The sequence below is a fragment of the Colias philodice genome, chromosome 1 (assembly GCF_061535455.1).
Source record: "Colias philodice isolate Cphi_HAF_F1 chromosome 1, ilColPhil1 Martin Lab GWU primary, whole genome shotgun sequence".
NCBI lineage: Eukaryota > Metazoa > Arthropoda > Insecta > Lepidoptera > Pieridae > Colias > Colias philodice.
In genome coordinates, this window is record NC_143086.1 from 9,947,355 (window position 1) to 9,966,457 (window position 19,103).

Here is a 19,103-nt window from a genome sequence, read left to right on the forward strand (position 1 = left end):
CGCAATAAATAGACCGCAACGTAGTCCTAGCTTAAAACCCAAATCTAAACCTAAAACAAACGACCATGTTTATGCAAAAATAGTTATTATTGCTTTTAGTTAAGACTGAAAATTGTGTAACATTTTCTTATCCATACATTTGGAAATGCTTTGTAAGAAATTCTATTGAAATAAAGAGAAATCAAATTGCTGCATAATTTTATACGGTGGTGTTATTTTTTCACATAAAATGTAGCACATATTCTGTACAGTTTTACACATTATAGAAGACGATATGTCATCATAGTACTTTTATAAATTTCCCTTTAAAGTACTAAGTAGTGGCACAATAATTTTCCATTAAACACGTCATAAAACTTAATTAACATGTAAAATGTTAAACAGTACCTACTGAATAATTTATCAGTAACAGTATGTCAATGTCTTCATAAAACTACACTTTGCATAGTTGATTTCGTATGATATATTCCTCATTATGTGCAAAAAATGTGAAAAAATAAAATAAAAACAGGACAAGTACCGAAGATACGGTATACGTATGCACGCAAACGATGATGGATGATCTTAAAATCAGTTAAAAATAAACTGCATGTGTACGAGACTTTTGGAGCAAACAAAAACATATTTAATACGTGGTTGAACACCTATTCATATTTTCATAACCTGTCTCTTTCGGTCAACCACATGTTTAGAAAAACCTAACAGAAAAATCGATAACTGCTAATAAATTATATAAACATTTGAGTAAAGAATAAACCTACAAAAAATAATTTCAATTAAAAATACGTTTACGAAGACACCTACATTATGCTTAAATTAAAGCAACTATCCAATAATAAGACTCGGTCGTAAAGCACTGAAATTACCTATAATAATTACAATGTAATAAACTTTACAGAAAAAAAAGATAACTATTTATCTTCTATTGTTTATTTAAAAAAAACGCAAATGAAAGCTATACATTTTTAGAATTAATGAAAGTCAACATGACTCTAGTCTCTACCGCAGACTCTACTTTCAATTGTTCATACGGATTATTCGACGTGCTAAACGCACACATACCTAATAAATAGGGTTACATTTATTTTAGCAATTTTACGGACTTAATTTTCCCATTATTTTTTATTACATTTTTATAACAGTCGCTCAGCTTTCTCAATAATGTTGTTCCGGATGATTTTATTTTTTTAATATTTCAGCAATAATTAAGTGCATCCCATTGTGTGTAATGAAATTACTTTTCATATCTCCAATGTGAATTTAATATATTACGTATAATTAAAGATCGCACAGCTTAATAATAAAAAAATAATAGGAATAAATAAAAATCGCAAGAAATGAAAATTAATTAGAGAAAAATCTTACCTTAAATACCGCAGGAGCAAGCGGTATAGCAGCTTGGTTGTGCAGGTGTTTTTTCGACATCTTAGATATCTTCCCGTATCACGTCTAAAAGTACAATATCGAGAACGCCACAAAAAATCTTCAAATTTTTTGGTCCAAGAATTTAAAAGTCGCGTAACTGAAAACGGCAAACGCTATAATCGCCGACTTCTAAAATTGTGATCAACTTTGCGATCACTGCGATAAATATTATCGAGCGCCGTCTTTGTAGTTGACCGCTTCGATATATCGCAAACAAACGTACCAAAGGTAATTTAGTTTTGGAAAAAGTTGAAAGTTTTACGAAAAAAATATGCTAGCGACAGTACGTCGTATCGCTCTTGCGGTCAAGTCGGCAATGAACAGCAATGAACGGCAGCGGCTGACGGCAGACGCGTCACGCGAGCGAGGAGCGGCCGCGCCGAGCGGAGTGCGGGCTGCGGCTCGGGTATTGTCTCGGAGCGGCGAGTCGGCACCGTGACGACACTGGCCGTCGCGACGGAGCAGTGTAGGCGCTCGACTTTGGCGAGAAACTCACCATGACGCCGCCGCAGCCGTCAAGACCTCGACGTATCGCTCATCATAATCATTCTTCCAGCCACACCTTCCTAAATCCAACAAGTGACGTGAAACCATGTCCTCGTTGTCGTTAAACAGATCGTAGTTAATAATTATCACAATGTACTCAATAAAATAAAAGTTAACCAAACATTTGCTGATGCAGCGAGTCGCAAGAACGTGATGGTTCTTTATTATAATAATAATGTAGAGTTGAATTTTATTTGTACATTCGATACTATCTAAAAATGTCACATACCACTTTTACCGGTTTTATATTCCACTAGCTGCTCCGCGTGGTTTCACCCCCGTGGCTCCACTCCTGTTGGTCGTAGCGTGATGATATATAGCCTATAGCCTTCCTCGATAAATGAGCTATCTAACACCGAAATAATTTTTCAAATCGGACCAGTAGTTCCCGAGATTAGCGCGTTCAAACAAACAAACAAACAAACAAACTCTTCAGCTTTATAATATTTTATTATATTCCATAAGTGACATTTTCGAACTAAAGTAGTTAGTGCCCAATAAAAAAAATAGTTACTCACTGACCAAGTCACTGACACAAATTTACCCATAGTTTATCTAAAACACTGACCTATTTTTAAGAAAAGAAATATCAATAAGTTAAAGAAATATTACCCTCCTTTTGAGGCGGACGGGTTAAGAAAAAGGGGCTAAGTTTAGAGAAGTTACATTGTACATAGTTTATTCTTTATTACAATAAAAACTTAGGTCCGATTGTAAAACACTGTACCTAGAGACAATTCATTTAAACTATGAAAATATAAGATGTTTTTGTCTCTATTTAAAAATTCAGAATTGCTCCTCGTTGACAGGAGTTTATTGCCAGACTTTCTTTCTTAGACGTGAATCGTAATACGTGGTAATACTTCACACTATACTGTACCTAATCTCGCCACTTTCCGCTTAATCTCCACCTTTCATTTCTGCATATTGATGAAGGTTTGTCGCACAAATAAATATTTTTTCTGCCCTTTTTTCTTATTTTTATAGAGATAAAAAATTTCTCGTTAATAGATGTAACGTTAAGTACCTACTAGTTTCAGTTTTCACCAATGTATGTGATTTGATGTTTTCCAAAAATTTTACGTTGCATATAAATGTTTTAAGTTGTCCATGTAATATATATACTATACTGAATGGTTACTTCACTGTATAACCTATTACAAAATAATTAAAGGAAGTGCATGACAAATTAACCTACATTAACAGCAGACCGTTCTTGAGTAACAGGGATTTTTTTTTTCACATTTCTTATAAAACAGGATTTAACGAAATCCTTAATAATCATATACCTAAATCCGATACAATTACATAAAAACGATGCTTAATCAACCTGCTCTTCATTATAACATCATGTCGACATTAATTCCATGATAATCATGCATTTAATTAAGAAGCTACTAACTAATACGGTCCACGTGTAAATTAATATAATATTATCATCGTTATTAAACAGAATTCAAATTATAATCTGGTGAAGGTACAGTTTGGCTATTATGTTAAAGGGTAACATTCCATTTCTTAACAAAGAGGAAATCAGTGGAGCATTTCAAAAATACACGTAGACACTTTGAAAAACAAAATGATGAGAAATTATTTTGTCGGCATGTGTAAACATAAACATTTAGATTTATTAGATTACAAAACCCTTGAAACAATTTCGACTATTACTTAGTTAACACATAATTACCTATAGTAAAACTTTAATAAAACATAGATACAACATTAACAATTAGTTTAGTTAAAACCGTAGTTATATTTCCTACAATTATAATCTCGGAAAGATTCAAGGAAATGTGTATAGGAATTTACTAGGAAGTCTGTTGCAAGTTCCGTACCATTAAGCAAAGCTGAAGATCTATTAGACAAATACCAAAATACCAAACCTAAACTCACTACAAAAATGTAACTAAGGCAGTTCTTCCAGAACCATGAAGTGACATTTATTTGCTCTAATATCTATTTAAATAATTAGAGACGATCCATATCTAGTGGTGTTAGAACGTCACTAGTACATACGGATGAAAGTGAAATAAATGCAAAAATTAACTGCAAATTAAAAGGTACATTATTATGTAGTTTATAGTGAAGTCAGATTAATAACCGGTCCGACTCTGACGTTTCTAACAAGTTCAATCGTCGTAAAATAGACATTGCTTGAAGTTCATTTTTATTGATGTCTGTAAAACTGTCATTCAGGTACCATTCAAACAAGGAGTACTTACTATGAAAAAAAGCCAATTTGTTATTTCGATAACAACTTTTTTAAATCATAATATAAACATGAAAGTTTTTGGGGATGGATGCAGGATGAAAAGATGGATGTTTGTCAATCAAAATTAAACAAAAACATTCAAATGCGAACACACAAATAATAATAAATTCACATTTTCGTCATGTAATTGCTATTCCCAACACGGAACTCGTCAAATAAAACTTTGTGCAAAACTTAGATAGCAATCATAAAAAAAATATTGTTCTTCGTGTTCATGCATGCTAAATGAATAACGGGCAACCGCGGTCTATGGCGCCGTACAATCAATTTCGGACTTTAGTAACTCTATAAACTATATTGACAAATCAAAACTAATGTGTTTACTCGCGGCGTTATATTTGACGATTGTTTAGTTAGTACATATTATTATGTACTATATAATATGTCGTATTGCTTCCGAAAATATCAGTATGTACTATGTACCTCAATGTAATCGAGATGAATAGATTATAAGCTGAGTGCATGTACTAGGAAAAATGACTAAAAAGTATCCGTTGTTTCATTGCTATTCATTTTGACATTATTTATGTTAAACGGTAATCCTAGGCAGCCCTAATATAAATTGTACAAATTGCTGGCTCAAGTTCCGCGATTCGGAGAGGAAAAATGGGAGTTTAGTTATTGAAAATATTATAATAATAAAAATTACTAGGCTAAAATTATTATTAATTAAATTACTTCAAATTGATTCTCGGTAAAACTGATACTTCTTCCGAAGTGAGGAATATCATTGAACCGGTAATTTTTACACGATTTGTTTTCTTTGCGCCTTGCGGACTTTCACATCAACGCTAGGTTACCATCCGTAAGCAGAGATAATCGATTTAGAATTTGGATTAGAAACGGGACATTCGTGGTTTCTAAATTGGTTGAATAACTAAATGATATTGTTATAATTTTTAGTCTATGCTTACGATTTGCCTAGGTATTCTATGCGTACGGCGTACCTATACGTACCCAAGATTATTAGACCGGGAGATACTGACACAAAATTTCGAGTCATTTGTAACAGGATGGCGGTTCCACAGGGGTCTTAGTACGCAATAACAAAAAGAAAAACGATGGTGTGAACACTGGTACCGGCGGCTTAGTCGCGTGGGCGTTAGTCGAACTCGTCGTAAAAATAGCGAAAGTCAAACGATTTGTAACACAAAAATTTTAGTATTTACCGATAGCCCATAAAAAAGAAGTAGGCGGTAGTGTCATGCCATACTTTTCCGGTGTGACTTACAGCCCGCCATACCGACGCAAATGTGTTGATTTAAAAAAAAACAATTCAACCATTTGTACCAGGCTAACTTTTGCACAGGTAACCATCGTCGTGTAGCCATTTACGAAAATCACCATACCATACTTTTCGGACGATTCCAAATGGTCGCCATACCGCCGAAAATCTGCAAAAATTTTTTTTTTCGCCAAACTTTTTGTACCAGTATTGCATTTGGATTTTTGGAGAGTATTTGATAAAATGTGACCATTATTATATTTGCCATACTTCTAGTAGGGGGAAAAAGTGCTGCCATACTTCATAAATAAATTTATTATTAATTTATAGAAGTGAAGATTTCTACCACCTAGATCTTTGAAATTTTGTATTTAACCTCAAACTTATAGGAAAGATTAATGCCATACTGTTACAAATCGTTCAAAATACGAATAAAATCATACAATAAAAAAAAATCTTATACACATTCGCCACCTCTCACAGGTATGGCATTATCACACTTCTATTTATAATCATTCAGGAGTTGTTGAAAAAAAATTTAGGGTGTTACAAATGGTTCGGCGAAAAAAAAAATTTGCAGATTTTCGGCGGTATGGCGACCATTTGGAATCGTCCGAAAAGTATGGCATGGCGATTTTCGTAAATGGCTGCACAACGATGGTTACCTGTGCAAAAGTTAGCCTGGTACAAATGGTTGAATTGTTTTTTTTTTAATCAACACATTCGCGTCGGTATGGCGGGCTGTAAGTCACACCGGAAAAGTATGGCATGACACTACCGCCTACTTCTTTTTTATGGGCTATCGGTAAATTCTAAAATTTTTGTGTTACAAATCGTTTGACTTCGCTATTTTTCCGACGAGTTCGACTAACGCCCACGCGACTAAGCCGCCAGTACCAGTGTTCACACCATCGTTTTTCTTTTTGTCATTGCGTACTAAGACCCCTGTGGAACCGCCATCCTGTTACAAATGACTCGAAATTTTGTGTCAGTATCTCCCGGTCTATATTGTGTAATGTGTAACAAACAATGGTTATAGAATATTTAAATATTGACTGTTATTGTTATTTGCGCCTTATTCCTTTAATGTAACCACACCTTGCATTCACCGGACTGTGATCTAGAAATTTCATATTAGTAGGTAGGTATAATATTTTTACATATGCATGTAATGATATAAATAGGTATAGCAACATTATGTATAGGGACGGTCTTTCCTAATCACCAATTTACTTATATCATAAAGTATATTTTTGCAAAAGTATCAATTTCTAATGATGTGTACGGTCTAATGGTTTTACAGATAATCACCGTTTAGCCATATTGAAGATAATTCTACTACATATATAAAAATAAGTCGGGTTTTCCTTACGCTATAACGCCAGAACGCACGAACCGATTTCCATGGTTTTGCATTCGTTGGAAAGGTATTGGGCTCCGTGAGGTTTATAGTAGGGTTGTTGAGGATTCCTCTTCCGCTTCCTCATAATGCGGAAGTTCCGCAATATTTTGGGTTCCTCTACCGTTACCGCATCCTCAAAAATGAAAATAAAAAAATCCTCTTCCGCTATCGCTTCCTCAAAATTTAGAGGAAATTTATGAGGATGCTGATCCGATCGGGCGGCGAATTTACAAAGCCTATTTAAACTATGTATTTGAGTTACGAGTCGGACTCTACTAACGAACAAGAGTAGAGTCTTACCGCCATATTTATATCTGCGCCTAACACTTATCTCTAAACTAAATAATATAACATTTTCTCTCATACTCAGAAGAAACATATTTTACCAAATAATGTTTCTCAAAAGTAATTTTAAATTAAAAAACAAACAAGTTGTTTAAGCTTACATATATATCTACCAGTTTTTTTTGTGGAAATCGCCTAATGTCGCTTCTGGCACTGATATAGATTAGGTTTTTTCTGTGGGTTTTTTCGAGTAATATGCATAAACAAAAGCTCATCTGAGTCCGGCTCGTGACTCAAATAGTATAGTACTTACAGGCTTTGTAAATTCGCGATCGGGCGAGCTAACCTCCCCTAACCTTAAACATCAATATGTAGAGACAGGAGAATGGCTTTTGTTTTAATATTTAATTTTAAAAGTTTTTGTTTCTAATTTTGATTATAATTTCCTATCATCCTTATCCTCATCCTTATCCTCATCCGCTTCCTCTTCCGCTTCCTCATCCGCATCCTCTTCCTCATCCGCATCCTCTAAATTTTATAGCAAAGAAAAGGTGTCCCTGGTGGCGAAACGGAGTTCGCCAGGTTTGCTTGTTTCATATAAATAATATGTAGGTAAAGAAAAAAAATATACAAACGTAACTGCAATAAAATTTAAAACAACAAATCATTCTTGATACAAAAGTGAAATATTCTTGATATAATCGTGTAACAAAATTTTAAAGTATAATGACTCTCGAGGTGGTTTTGTATAACAGTGCTTATAAGAAATTTAACACATCGCCTCCGATAGCAAAACAATTGTATCGTATTGTCTGTACGTACTTGCTCGTGTGTCGAGTGTTGTATGTACATTGCTACGACACCTTTATTCTTTAGCGTCGTGTAACAATGAACCATTTCAAGATCATTTTTCATTATCAAATACAGGGCGAACGACCAGACTTCACTCTGTTTCATATCGTCGTCAAATAAAGAATCCATCGCTTATTGTAAACTTAGATGTAAGGCAGCGATGTTAACCTGTCCAAAACGATATACATATTTACCTACCTATAATCTATAAGTAGGTAGGTACATTCCAAATATTAATTAATTAATACTACTTAATTATGTTGTTAACAATAAAAATTGCTTCATGAATACAAGCATGAAAATTGTAACTAGTAGATAGAGTTACTTTCCCTTATAAAATGTAATTACATTACAAGTTCAAATGAATCAAAACTTACACAGGAAATTTTTCTTTATTTCAGAAATAATTATAAAACTTCTGCAAATTTTAATGCTTCAAATACATATTTGATACAATCACCGGTAGGAGGGATAGCACACATAAAAACATTGCTGCTATGTTAGAGCAACCTAAGCAATACCTACTTGTAATTTGAAATGTAGGTACACGATCGATACACAAAGCTATCTGCTTACTAATAACATTATTAATATAGGTATAGAATATAGACTATACGCAAAATATGATAGGTATCAGATAACTGCGCAAAACAATCAAATAACAAATTGATCGTGTGACGTAACCATGTGGCGCTTAATTGAGAGATCGCATAGAAACTTGAAAATTAGTTCGTCATGTAATTTATAGTAGGTATTGTGTAAAGTAATAGGCGGACACTAACTCGCTCTAATGGTGCTAATCATACCGTCATCTCGTACAGTCAACTTTGAGAATCTTAAATCGCAGTAGTGTAACGCAAATTGCGATTTAAATCAAAATGTAACATCCTTGATATCTTCTAGGTGCCAACCGCTCAGATTTCATTAGGGTCAGAAAAAATAACAAAAAAACTCTTACGCTCTAAGTAATTGATACAGTTCGTTTATTTTTTAGTACTGTGAGGACTCAAATAGATTAAACATTTGATGGACTTGTATTGTGTCCGTCTATCTTTGTATCACGATGTCAATTTGTTGCTTGCAGCCAGTGCTTGTTATTAAGACAGGATTCTCGTTGATTGCTAACTAACAACCGTTATCTATAACACGCCTATTGTGTCCACATACTAACCGTGAACAATATTGAAGAAACAAATTGTACCTAATTACTTCTCAGCTAACGTTGAAATATCAAACAGTGACTAATTGGTAATTTTTAGGCATGACTGCTGTACCTAAGATTTCGCACAAGTTTCGGAATATTCCTACTTGAGGTAGTGCTTATGGCATGAAAAGGATGTATAAACATCGAGTAAATGAATACACAAAACAGGCAACGCTCAGAATCATATAGCTACAGATAATTTGTTATAATATTTTAGCCCTCGAATAATTAATTCCAACGAAGCTATTTCTCATGCATTTTTTTTTAATTAGCACTGTTAGATACCTACCTAACGTATCTAAAACTGTCAATATGCAGTTAAAATAAGGAATGAGGCAATCGACATTTAAAATTTAATAAATAAATAAAAGACATTTAACGTGTTTAAAAACTTTGAATAATAGAGACTAGGTACTTACTTATAAAGGAACAATTATTATTTTTGGGAAAATTTGAGCAAATATAAAATTCTACGTACCTAACTAGTTACCTATATAAAATAAATGAAATAGACTCATCGAAACATAGTAACATCCTGAAATATTATGAGTCTAGATAGGCTAATCATGAAAAATATAATAACAAAATTATTATTTATGTAGCGTATATGTTTTTAGTGGGGAAATCTTGCATAGATACCCACGGCCTCCGGGGAAGGGGCCGTGGGTTATGTCGGATTCCTACCGACCAAAACCCCACTGTGTTCCGTCAAGCTGCATCAACGACAGGGCCAAGGGTATGGGTAGAATTCATCCGTAACCCCATCAGCGGCAGCCCATCGCCGCGGCCGGGCCCAAACAAGCTAAGAGAGCCTGCCAGCTCTACCCTCATGGAGCGGCGTGAGCGGAACACGTCTCACGCCGCCTCATCGCACCGGACAGTGGACTAAATCCCCGCTCCATCACCCGGCGCCCTTCGTCAAGGATGCTGGTTGCGGCCGCGTAAATCAACCGCAACGCGACGACAACGCCCAATAGGACGTCGGCGCCGGATCGGGTAAGCGCGTATAAAACATATTTCATCATCATCAAATGAACTGAAAGATTATTACTGTAAAACAAAAACGTATAATTACGAGGTTCGACACAGCAGCACAAAAATTTACTTTTGCTATGCGAAAACAATAAACACGTGTGAGGCCCTCACGGCAGATCGGAGCGGTCTGACGCGAAGTTGGGACAGCGTTGTCACTGCATCGCTCTTGCCACGCTGTTCAACAGACTTATTCGATAGTTCAGTTTTGTGTTAAGACCGCTGTGACAACCAACCCGTGAGACAACCAAACCCCTATGCATATAATGGTGGGTATAGCGACCCGCTACCCACCATTATGCGAACAATGAAGGGCAGAGAGACCGTTACCAAAGAGCACGAGGCTCGGCCCACGCGGGGCACACGGGAAGAGTATGCCGTGTCCTCCGGGCAGGCGCACCAGTGGCAAGCCATGCTGGGCTCCCTCCTCGCGACTTTACACAGATACCGCGCGAAGCAACCGTGCCCGTACCTGTGTACGGCGGAAGGTTATGGCTCCATGCCGCGTGTCGCACCACTCCTGCAGAACCGGTCGAATCGCTGCGACCGTCCGCTCTCCAGCGCTGGGCTCTTCGACTTTCAAGCCGGCGTTCCCATTATTTATGTAGCCTATGTCACTACTACAATCCTGATGATTTTTTTAAGCACCCGCCATCACTGAATGTTCGCGCCACCTCTGGATTATAGTCCAGAGACATTTTTTGCTTTTATTATTTGTTTTCTTATATGTATATATTTTCCTGATCCTGATGACTACCACGACCAACTAACTATCTGATTGAGTTGTAGGGCGAGCTCAAGGAAATATAATTACATAGATAGATAAGGTAACCCTCCGTCTTTTGCAGTCGGGTAGTACACAATAAGTTAGGATGTTGTTTTTTTTAATATATATTTTTTAATATGTTTATATATTACTAGCAAGTAGCATGTAACAAAAACAAAACTCCCACTTTGTCGCTTCAGGCTGATTATGATGGCCTGCTGGTATCTATATTCTCCACTGCGCATAAAATTACAATAAGGCATAGGTACTTACCTATTATAATTTATACCTAAAAGCGTTATTAGCAACTATTTAAACACATATGAATCTAGAATCTATTTGAAGTCAGATTGTCGACATTTTGATCTTTGTTAAATTTCTGTTAAAAAAAATGTAGATAACCAAAACAACGCTGTCGTAGATAGTGGTAGATAAACGCAGTACCTATACCGCGAAAAATACATGAACAGTAGTAACTACCTATTTAGATACCTACGTCTTACACTCATGTACTAGAGAGTATATTTGAAAGTAGCAAGTATGAAAATAAAAATCCATGAATGCGAAAAACTACAAGGTAGCCAGACTGCGATATGGGAGAATTGACGTCACGTCCGTATGAAATTAAGGCCACCTTGGAGGTCAGCTGTACTCCCACTCCTAAATACGAAGATTCTCAATGGGATCGATGTTCACGGCGTCTCCCTGTCTGTATCTTGTTTGACGTCAGAGAAAAGAATTAATAGGAAAATACGTGGATAGTAAACAACATAACATTTGATTAATTGATTGTACCATAGATCTTGAGGAAACATTTGAATATACATAATATTCAGATCTGCCACTGAGCAACAGAGATATTTAAATTGAAACTCGATGCTTATCATCATTTCCGACCGATCGGGCCGTTCGGGGCTCAATGGGTTATTTTAGGAAGTTTATACCATTTAAAATGCTTGCTTTAATTATCGAATCAATCTGCTTTTTATTTGTAAAATATAAAAATAGGTACTAGATTTCCGCCCGCGTTTTCAAAAGAAAACCCGCATAGTTCCCGTTCCCGTGGGATTTCCGAGATAAAACCTATCCTATGTGTTAACCCAAGTTACCCTCTATATGTGTGCTAAATTTCATTGTAATCGGTTCTGTAGTTTTAACGTGAAAGAGTAACAAACATCCATACATCCATACATCCATACAAACTTTCGCCTTTATAATAGTAATATATTAAGATTAAGATATTAAATATTCGTAGTTACATATTTTTATTATCTGTAATAATAATACATACATTAAATAGGTACCCAAACATTTTTAATTAATTTAGGACACATAGAAGTCATGATTACATTACTAAGTAGTGTACCTACCCATTCGATTAAATTTTATATATATTGTACTTATCTTGCTACTAAAGGAGGCTATTATTTTATACTGCAGTTAATGTTATTATGACTAAGTACACTGTATGCTACAAATAAAGTTCCCAAACAAATGTTTAAGACTATAATATTTCAGTAGCTTTATGTTTTAGATAATTATTTATTGAGTGCAATAAATAAAAAAAGTTTCGGTGCAGGTAATACGGGGACCACCGAATTTAAATATCAATCAACGTTTATCTTAGATAGATCTAAGTTAGATAGGCAGCAATTATTTAATATTGATAAGAGAGTATTTAATTAAATTCTGACATCGAAATAGTGAAAAACAGTGTTAAACTTTTTGAATAAGTAGGCGGAATACATAGATATTAGATACTTAATGTTATTTACTCAACCTACCAACTGAACTGAAGTTGCAAATTCATGATTTAGACCAATGAAAAAATTGAATGAATGAATGAATGAAAAATTCTTTATTGCACACACATACAGGATTACAACAGAAGAGCGATAAAAGTTAAAACATGTACAGAGGGCGGTCTTATCGCTGTAAGCGATTTCTGCCAGACAACCCGCAAAACCATAAGGATAACATAATTTTATGGTGAAGGTGCAATTACAATTGGGTACATTTTGCTTAAAATTGAACAAAATCTATAAATAATTATTACGTAAATAATAAATATATAGATAAATACATAATAACTTATATACATAATATAATAACTTATTACATAAATACATATATATACATACATATATACATTCATATATATATACCTACACATATACATATTATACGAAATTAAAGAAGGACCCATAAGAAATACTCAATATCCATGTGATGATATATATATTATATAAATTATAGGCAAGGAATAACTTGAAATATATAATAAAGTAGGTATAAATTATAATGTGTTACGAAGCTGGTTGCGAGAAATATTGTTTTAATGCATTTTTGAAAACATTAATTGATTGAGCGCGCCTTATCGATTCTGGAATAGAATTCCAAAGATTGATTGCAGACACAGTGAAGGAAGAATGGAATGGAATGGACCAATGTTTAGACCCAAGTAGATAGGCTACATGACCGATGTTGGTTATAATAATTATTAAGAGGTTTCGCCCCACTCACTATAACTAATTAATTGAATTTAGAAAATGAATTATGAACTAATAATTCCTAATTCCTATCTCCTATCTTTCAATATTCCCAGATTCCATTCTAGATTGGCAACATAGCTAATTCAACAATCTATATAGATGATCAATAATATATTGGACATTGGTTCAATCATAGTTAGACTGTTTAATATCATTGTTGAAACTAGAGCAGGCATCATTGAAATTTGGAATATTTTTGTTCATGTTTTCAGTTTTGATAGTACTATGATATTCCATAAAGTGTCGAAGTTTTCAATGCACTTACTTTGATACCTAATGATAAAGTCCTACGTAAGTACCTAATGATAGACTAAGACTAATGATAAAGTCTATTACTAATAATTATTATAATAAAGGTTCATAAAAATATAAAAATCCATTTATTATGATGTGTGTTCTTGTCTTTTCATATTTTGTTTGCATATACATACATAATAATTATTATACCTACTCGTAACAGCTTCTAAAGTGAAACTTTTATTACATCGTCTCAAACTTTTTGGTCTGTGTAGCGCATGTCGCGTGTATGCGCTACACAAAGCAGTGTTCGGAACCGTTCGAACAGTTTCACTTTTACCGTGGTTTCATAAAACCACACAACATTTTTTTTATTATGAGTGAAGCTAAAATGTCTAGCAAGTAGCAGCTGCTCATGAGATCTTCTATCCAACGATAGTCTTTTCCATGTCTTTTCTAAAATAATTGATTTTAACCTCTCCATACATCCCTAAAAACTTGAGGTATCAAAAGTAGACCGTAGTTTTCGTAAACAATCAATAAATGAATACGTACCTACTTACGTACTATCTATAAATTTTATTTACCTATTCTATTATGTTTAAGAAATCATTAAAAATATTATGAAGAAACGATTCCCTGATTGATTTCATATTTTAATATAAGTACATATTCTAAATTATTAAACAACAATAAGTAATAATAATTTATGAATAAGTTACATAAAATTTGATATTTTATTTTATCTATGAACTACTTTTTATCTTGTTTTTTTTTTAAATGTTGGTACCACCGGTACTACCTATTCCTCTGAGGGTACTACCATTTGATTTTAGGATCTGGCAACATTCTGAGCATTTACGATGCTGAGTGCTGACATTGGTTTTATAATAATATTGTATTAAAAAAATATAAAACTAATATTTAACAACAGCTTATTTTTATGCTATTTAAAAAAAAATATGTTTTTTTTTATATTTTGATCTTAAATATTATGTGCGGCTGTATTCTATACAATACCTATAGACAATCCAGGATCTGTAAACGCTTCTGCGCAACGCACCAACAAAACAATGTGAAATGTGATTTGTGAATGCTCAATGCAGTCAATCATTAAATTCAACATGGCTTGTTAGTTGTTAGTGGAGGCAATCAGTTATGAATTGTTTGTTGTTTTAAACATTAAGATATTAATTAAAATTATTGATTTATGTGATTATAATTCCGATTTTATTTTATTTCATCAATGGCTTTCAGTTTAGTGTATTGACTTCGTTTTTACGTTACCGCTCCGCGCAGGTGAGGTGTTATGCTTATACGAAATTGGAAAAAGATGAATGAATAAAGATACCTGGATAATTTATACTACAACAATGAACGGATATTATTTTCTCGTGGTAAATATGCAATGATTTGATGAAAGATGTATCTTCATTCTCATTGTACACGGTTCATTTTACATTCGGACCACTTCAAATTGTATGCGCATTGAGTTGACGCTTTTATCGACCGCGCTAACATCTTAGGAATACCCTTTAATCCTCTTAATACATAAGCGTAAGTCCATTTATTTACGATAATAATCCTTTTCTACAAAACCACTTACAATGTACATTTACTTTATGTTTACTTTATAATCTAGGTACTCCTATTACATTCGCTTCGTACCTATATATATCATTTTCCCCCGATATTAACTGCGCAGATGTGATCCTGTGACCTATTTTTACCTATATTGATTTTATGATATGGAGTAAACAAGGTTAAATGTCATACATACATTCTGCTTAGCATAGCTGTGGAGATATTATCTCATATAGCATTTATCTAAAAACTTCAGAATTATTGAATTTCTTCTTCCTGTTTTATAATTTAAATCATTTAGTGCATAAATAAATTAAATATTTGTTGTCCCAACTCCCCAAGGCCCAAGTGCTCTATTAGTTTGCTTAATTTTTTTTAAAGGTTTGTACCTATATATATATCTTTGTTAATTATATAGAAAATGAACATGTATTTTGAATTTGAAATAGTAATAATTAACTGCTGTGGTTATTTATCAAATGCAGACCGCAATTATTACCTTCTGTGTACCTTGTACTAAGATTTATGCCATAAATACTTTATTCATGATTCTCGCATATTATAATGTTTAATTAATACATCTTTATATAATCTTACATTAAATTTGTATGGTTTGCTGATTATATGCCATAAACAACAGACAATTTGAAGTGGTAATTTTTCATTCATTGAAAAATAATATCTTGGATTCATTTTGTGTCTAAATTTTTTTTCTCATTTACATTTGCTTTTCACATAGAAACTGTATCTCATGGTTGGGTTGGGTTTTTAATTGAAGTAGTTGAAATTTAGATATTGTGCGTTATTAATTGCTTTATATTTTCATCGATGATTGCTAAGATCATTATAATTTTATTTATATTAGCGTTGAGGAGTTTTGGTCCCTTGATAAAACGAGTCATTTACAGGTTTTGAAGTAATAATGCTGAATTCAATATGAAGGAGATGGTAGGAGGATGCTGTGTATGCTCTGATGAGCGTGGTTGGCCCGACAACCCGCTGGTCTATTGTGACGGAAATGGGTGCACTGTTGCGGTCCATCAAGGTAGTTAAAATATGTCTTTAGAACATTTAACTTATCTTTATAGATAAAATATAAAACATTTAACATTGTAATGACATTCTGATTGCTTTGTTAAAACATGTATTCTTTTTTCAGCCTGCTATGGGATAATTGCAGTTCCCACAGGACCCTGGTTCTGCAGGAAGTGTGAGAGTCCCGAGACTAAAGGCAAAGTCGTAAGTTATTCAAAATTATATATACTTTACCTATATTTTCCCTTCCTTTTTGCTGCAGTGTTTTGTTGTGTTACCGAACATATTATATTCTAAGAGCAACCTTTGCATAACCTGATTTTTTTAGACAAAGAGTAATGCAATTGATACAAATTAGACATTCATTGAAATAGAGAGAATAATTTGCTAATAAGAATAAGGAATATAGAAAAGTACATTGTAATCTAAACAGTAGCGAGATGTTTTAGAATTCTCTAATGTTTCTTTTTTATGTTCAGACACGAAATGGTGACAGTTTTAAATTGTTTTTTGTTCACAGAGATGTGAGCTTTGTCCATCGAAGTCGGGTGCTCTAAAGAGGACAGACACCGGTGGATGGGCTCATGTTGTGTGCGCTCTGTACATACCCGAAGTGAGATTTGGCAATGTAACATCTATGGAGCCAATCGTGTTGCGACTTATACCCCCAGAACGGTATAACAAGGTAATATATCATATTTTTACTTGTCATTTTTTTTAAACTGAGAAATCTATATCTATACTAATATTATAAAGAGGAAAGGTTTGTATGTATGTATGTATGTATGTATGGTTTTCACGCATAAACTACTGGACCGATTTTGATGAAATTTGGCACAGATAATTTTTAGACCCTGAGAAAGAACATAGGCTACCTTTTATTGCGAAATATGTTCCACGGGCGAAGCCGGGACGGACCGCTAGTCTTAAATATTTTCGTTTTTGGGTTAAAAAATAAATAAATTAAATAAATAAGGATACAAGAGTCATACTTTGGGAAAGTTACATGATATTTTGTTTAAAATATAATTTTTATTGTTGTGTTAACATTTTTATCTTATATTGCCCCTAGACTTGCTACATCTGTCAGGATTTGGGCAAAACGCATCGCGCCAATGCTGGTGCTTGCATGCAGTGCAACAAATCTGGTGAGTACTAGTTTATTATTGATTTTTAAGGACAGTTGTTCTTAGGCAGTCTGTTTGATAATAGAATATGGTCATTTGTCAGGGAGAGGTAACATCCTTAGTTAATCTATCAAATTATTGCAAGTTATTCTGGTTTTAGTACCATTTTAAGTGGGTTTCACGAGTATGAATTTAAATATGTTTTGACAAAAAATCTAAGTCTAGATTTAGACATTATCTAATAAAATTTAAATAATAATATACCCTATTGAACATTGAAAAACATAATTGAAATAGATATTGATAAAACCACTACAATGTTGTTAGCAAGCAGTCCTCAAATCAGATTTGAAATTTGTATGGTATTGTCATATAATAAGAAAAGAAGGTCATTGTCGAAAACCTTATGCTATTAATAGCTTTTCTTTAAAATATTGATCTTGGGTTAAGATCTACATAACATATTTTTTATTACCTAATTTAAATAGACCTTATGTCTCATAAAATGATTGAAGTACATACATGAAAGAGATTATTGTTTTTATGACTTATTGTGGCATTCCATTGATTATCCTGCAAAATGCTATTAGAAGACATTGATATAGAACATCTAACAGCACTAATAACACTCTGAAAACTGAATGCAACTACGCAATTCTTAACAACCAGCTGAAAAATTCAAAGGAGTTTATAAAAATTGACTCTACATTAATAACAGAGGTTTTTAACACGCTTTCATTAGCTTCACCTTTATGTTTGTATATAAACAACTCCATTATATACTTGATTTTGTATTCTTATCAAGGATTGGTGACAATAATTACATGAGTTTAAGCATATTGTTTAGTTATCTTAAATGTATTAATTGTATTTTTTTTTCTTATTCGCATTTCTTGAATACTCTTTGGAAGAGGGCGCTGACTCCTGACATACAGGTTTTTACCTAGTTTGGGAGTCAGAGACTTCAAAATTTTCAGATTTTTTATTTATTGACATTATTTTTTTTACTTTACTAGCTGTTGCCCGCAGCTTCGCTTGCGTGGAAAAGATAAATTTTCATGGTATAAGTTTTCATCCCCTATTTTAGGTACCCCTTTAGGGGATGAATTTTCTAAAATCCTTTCTTAGGGGACGCCTACGTTATGACATCTACCTGCATGCCAAATTTCAGCCCGATACGTCCAGTGGTTTGGGCTGTGCGTTGATAGATCACTATATCAGTCACCTTTTTTAGTTTTTACATATAAGTATGTATATAGATTTGTACTTATTTAACGTTTTTTCCACAGGATGTCGCCAGCAGTTCCACGTGACTTGCGCCCAGGCGCTCGGTCTCTTGTGCGAGGAGGCTGGCAACTATCTGGACAACGTGAAGTACTGCGGATATTGCCAGCATCATTACAGCAAACTGGTGAGTTCATACTGAATATATTAATTTTGATTATTATAACATTTTATAAGAGTTTGAATTTTACACATTAGATTAATGATAGCGATGGTTAAACTCCAAATCAATAAATAATTTTAAATATAAGTATGAACTATATTTATTGCAGGAG

The 19,103-nt window shown here is 33.7% G+C and overlaps 2 protein-coding genes across 11 annotated transcripts in view; one reads left to right on the top strand and one right to left on the bottom strand.

Moving 5' to 3' along the window:
- Positions 1 to 1,813, bottom strand: part of LOC149491301 (proton-coupled amino acid transporter-like protein pathetic) — a 33,646-nt gene extending 31,833 nt beyond the window's left edge. The window contains exon 1 of one of the 3 annotated variants that reach the window (XM_089697817.1): positions 1,366 to 1,813. In XM_089697817.1, coding sequence (XP_089553943.1) covers positions 1,366 to 1,425 — 60 coding nt within the window. In that variant the 5' untranslated portion in view covers positions 1,426 to 1,813. The remainder of the gene's footprint in view (positions 1 to 1,365) is intronic. The other 2 variants (XM_089697826.1, XM_089697832.1) reach the window with 2 other exon arrangements.
- Positions 1,814 to 14,916: 13,103 nt separating this feature from the next.
- The window catches only part of LOC149491302 (uncharacterized), a 42,528-nt gene continuing 38,341 nt past the window's right edge, over positions 14,917 to 19,103 (top strand). For 6 of the 8 annotated variants that reach the window (XM_089697265.1, XM_089697245.1, XM_089697291.1 and 3 more), the window contains exons 1-6: positions 14,917 to 15,097; positions 16,291 to 16,427; positions 16,542 to 16,621; positions 16,938 to 17,102; positions 17,490 to 17,565; positions 18,834 to 18,955. In XM_089697265.1, coding sequence (XP_089553391.1) covers positions 16,319 to 16,427; positions 16,542 to 16,621; positions 16,938 to 17,102; positions 17,490 to 17,565; positions 18,834 to 18,955 — 552 coding nt within the window. In that variant the 5' untranslated portion in view covers positions 14,917 to 15,097; positions 16,291 to 16,318. Of the gene's footprint in view, positions 15,196 to 15,560; positions 15,764 to 16,290; positions 16,428 to 16,541; positions 16,622 to 16,937; positions 17,103 to 17,489; positions 17,566 to 18,833; positions 18,956 to 19,103 lie in introns of those variants that run through there. The other 2 variants (XM_089697253.1, XM_089697259.1) reach the window with 2 other exon arrangements.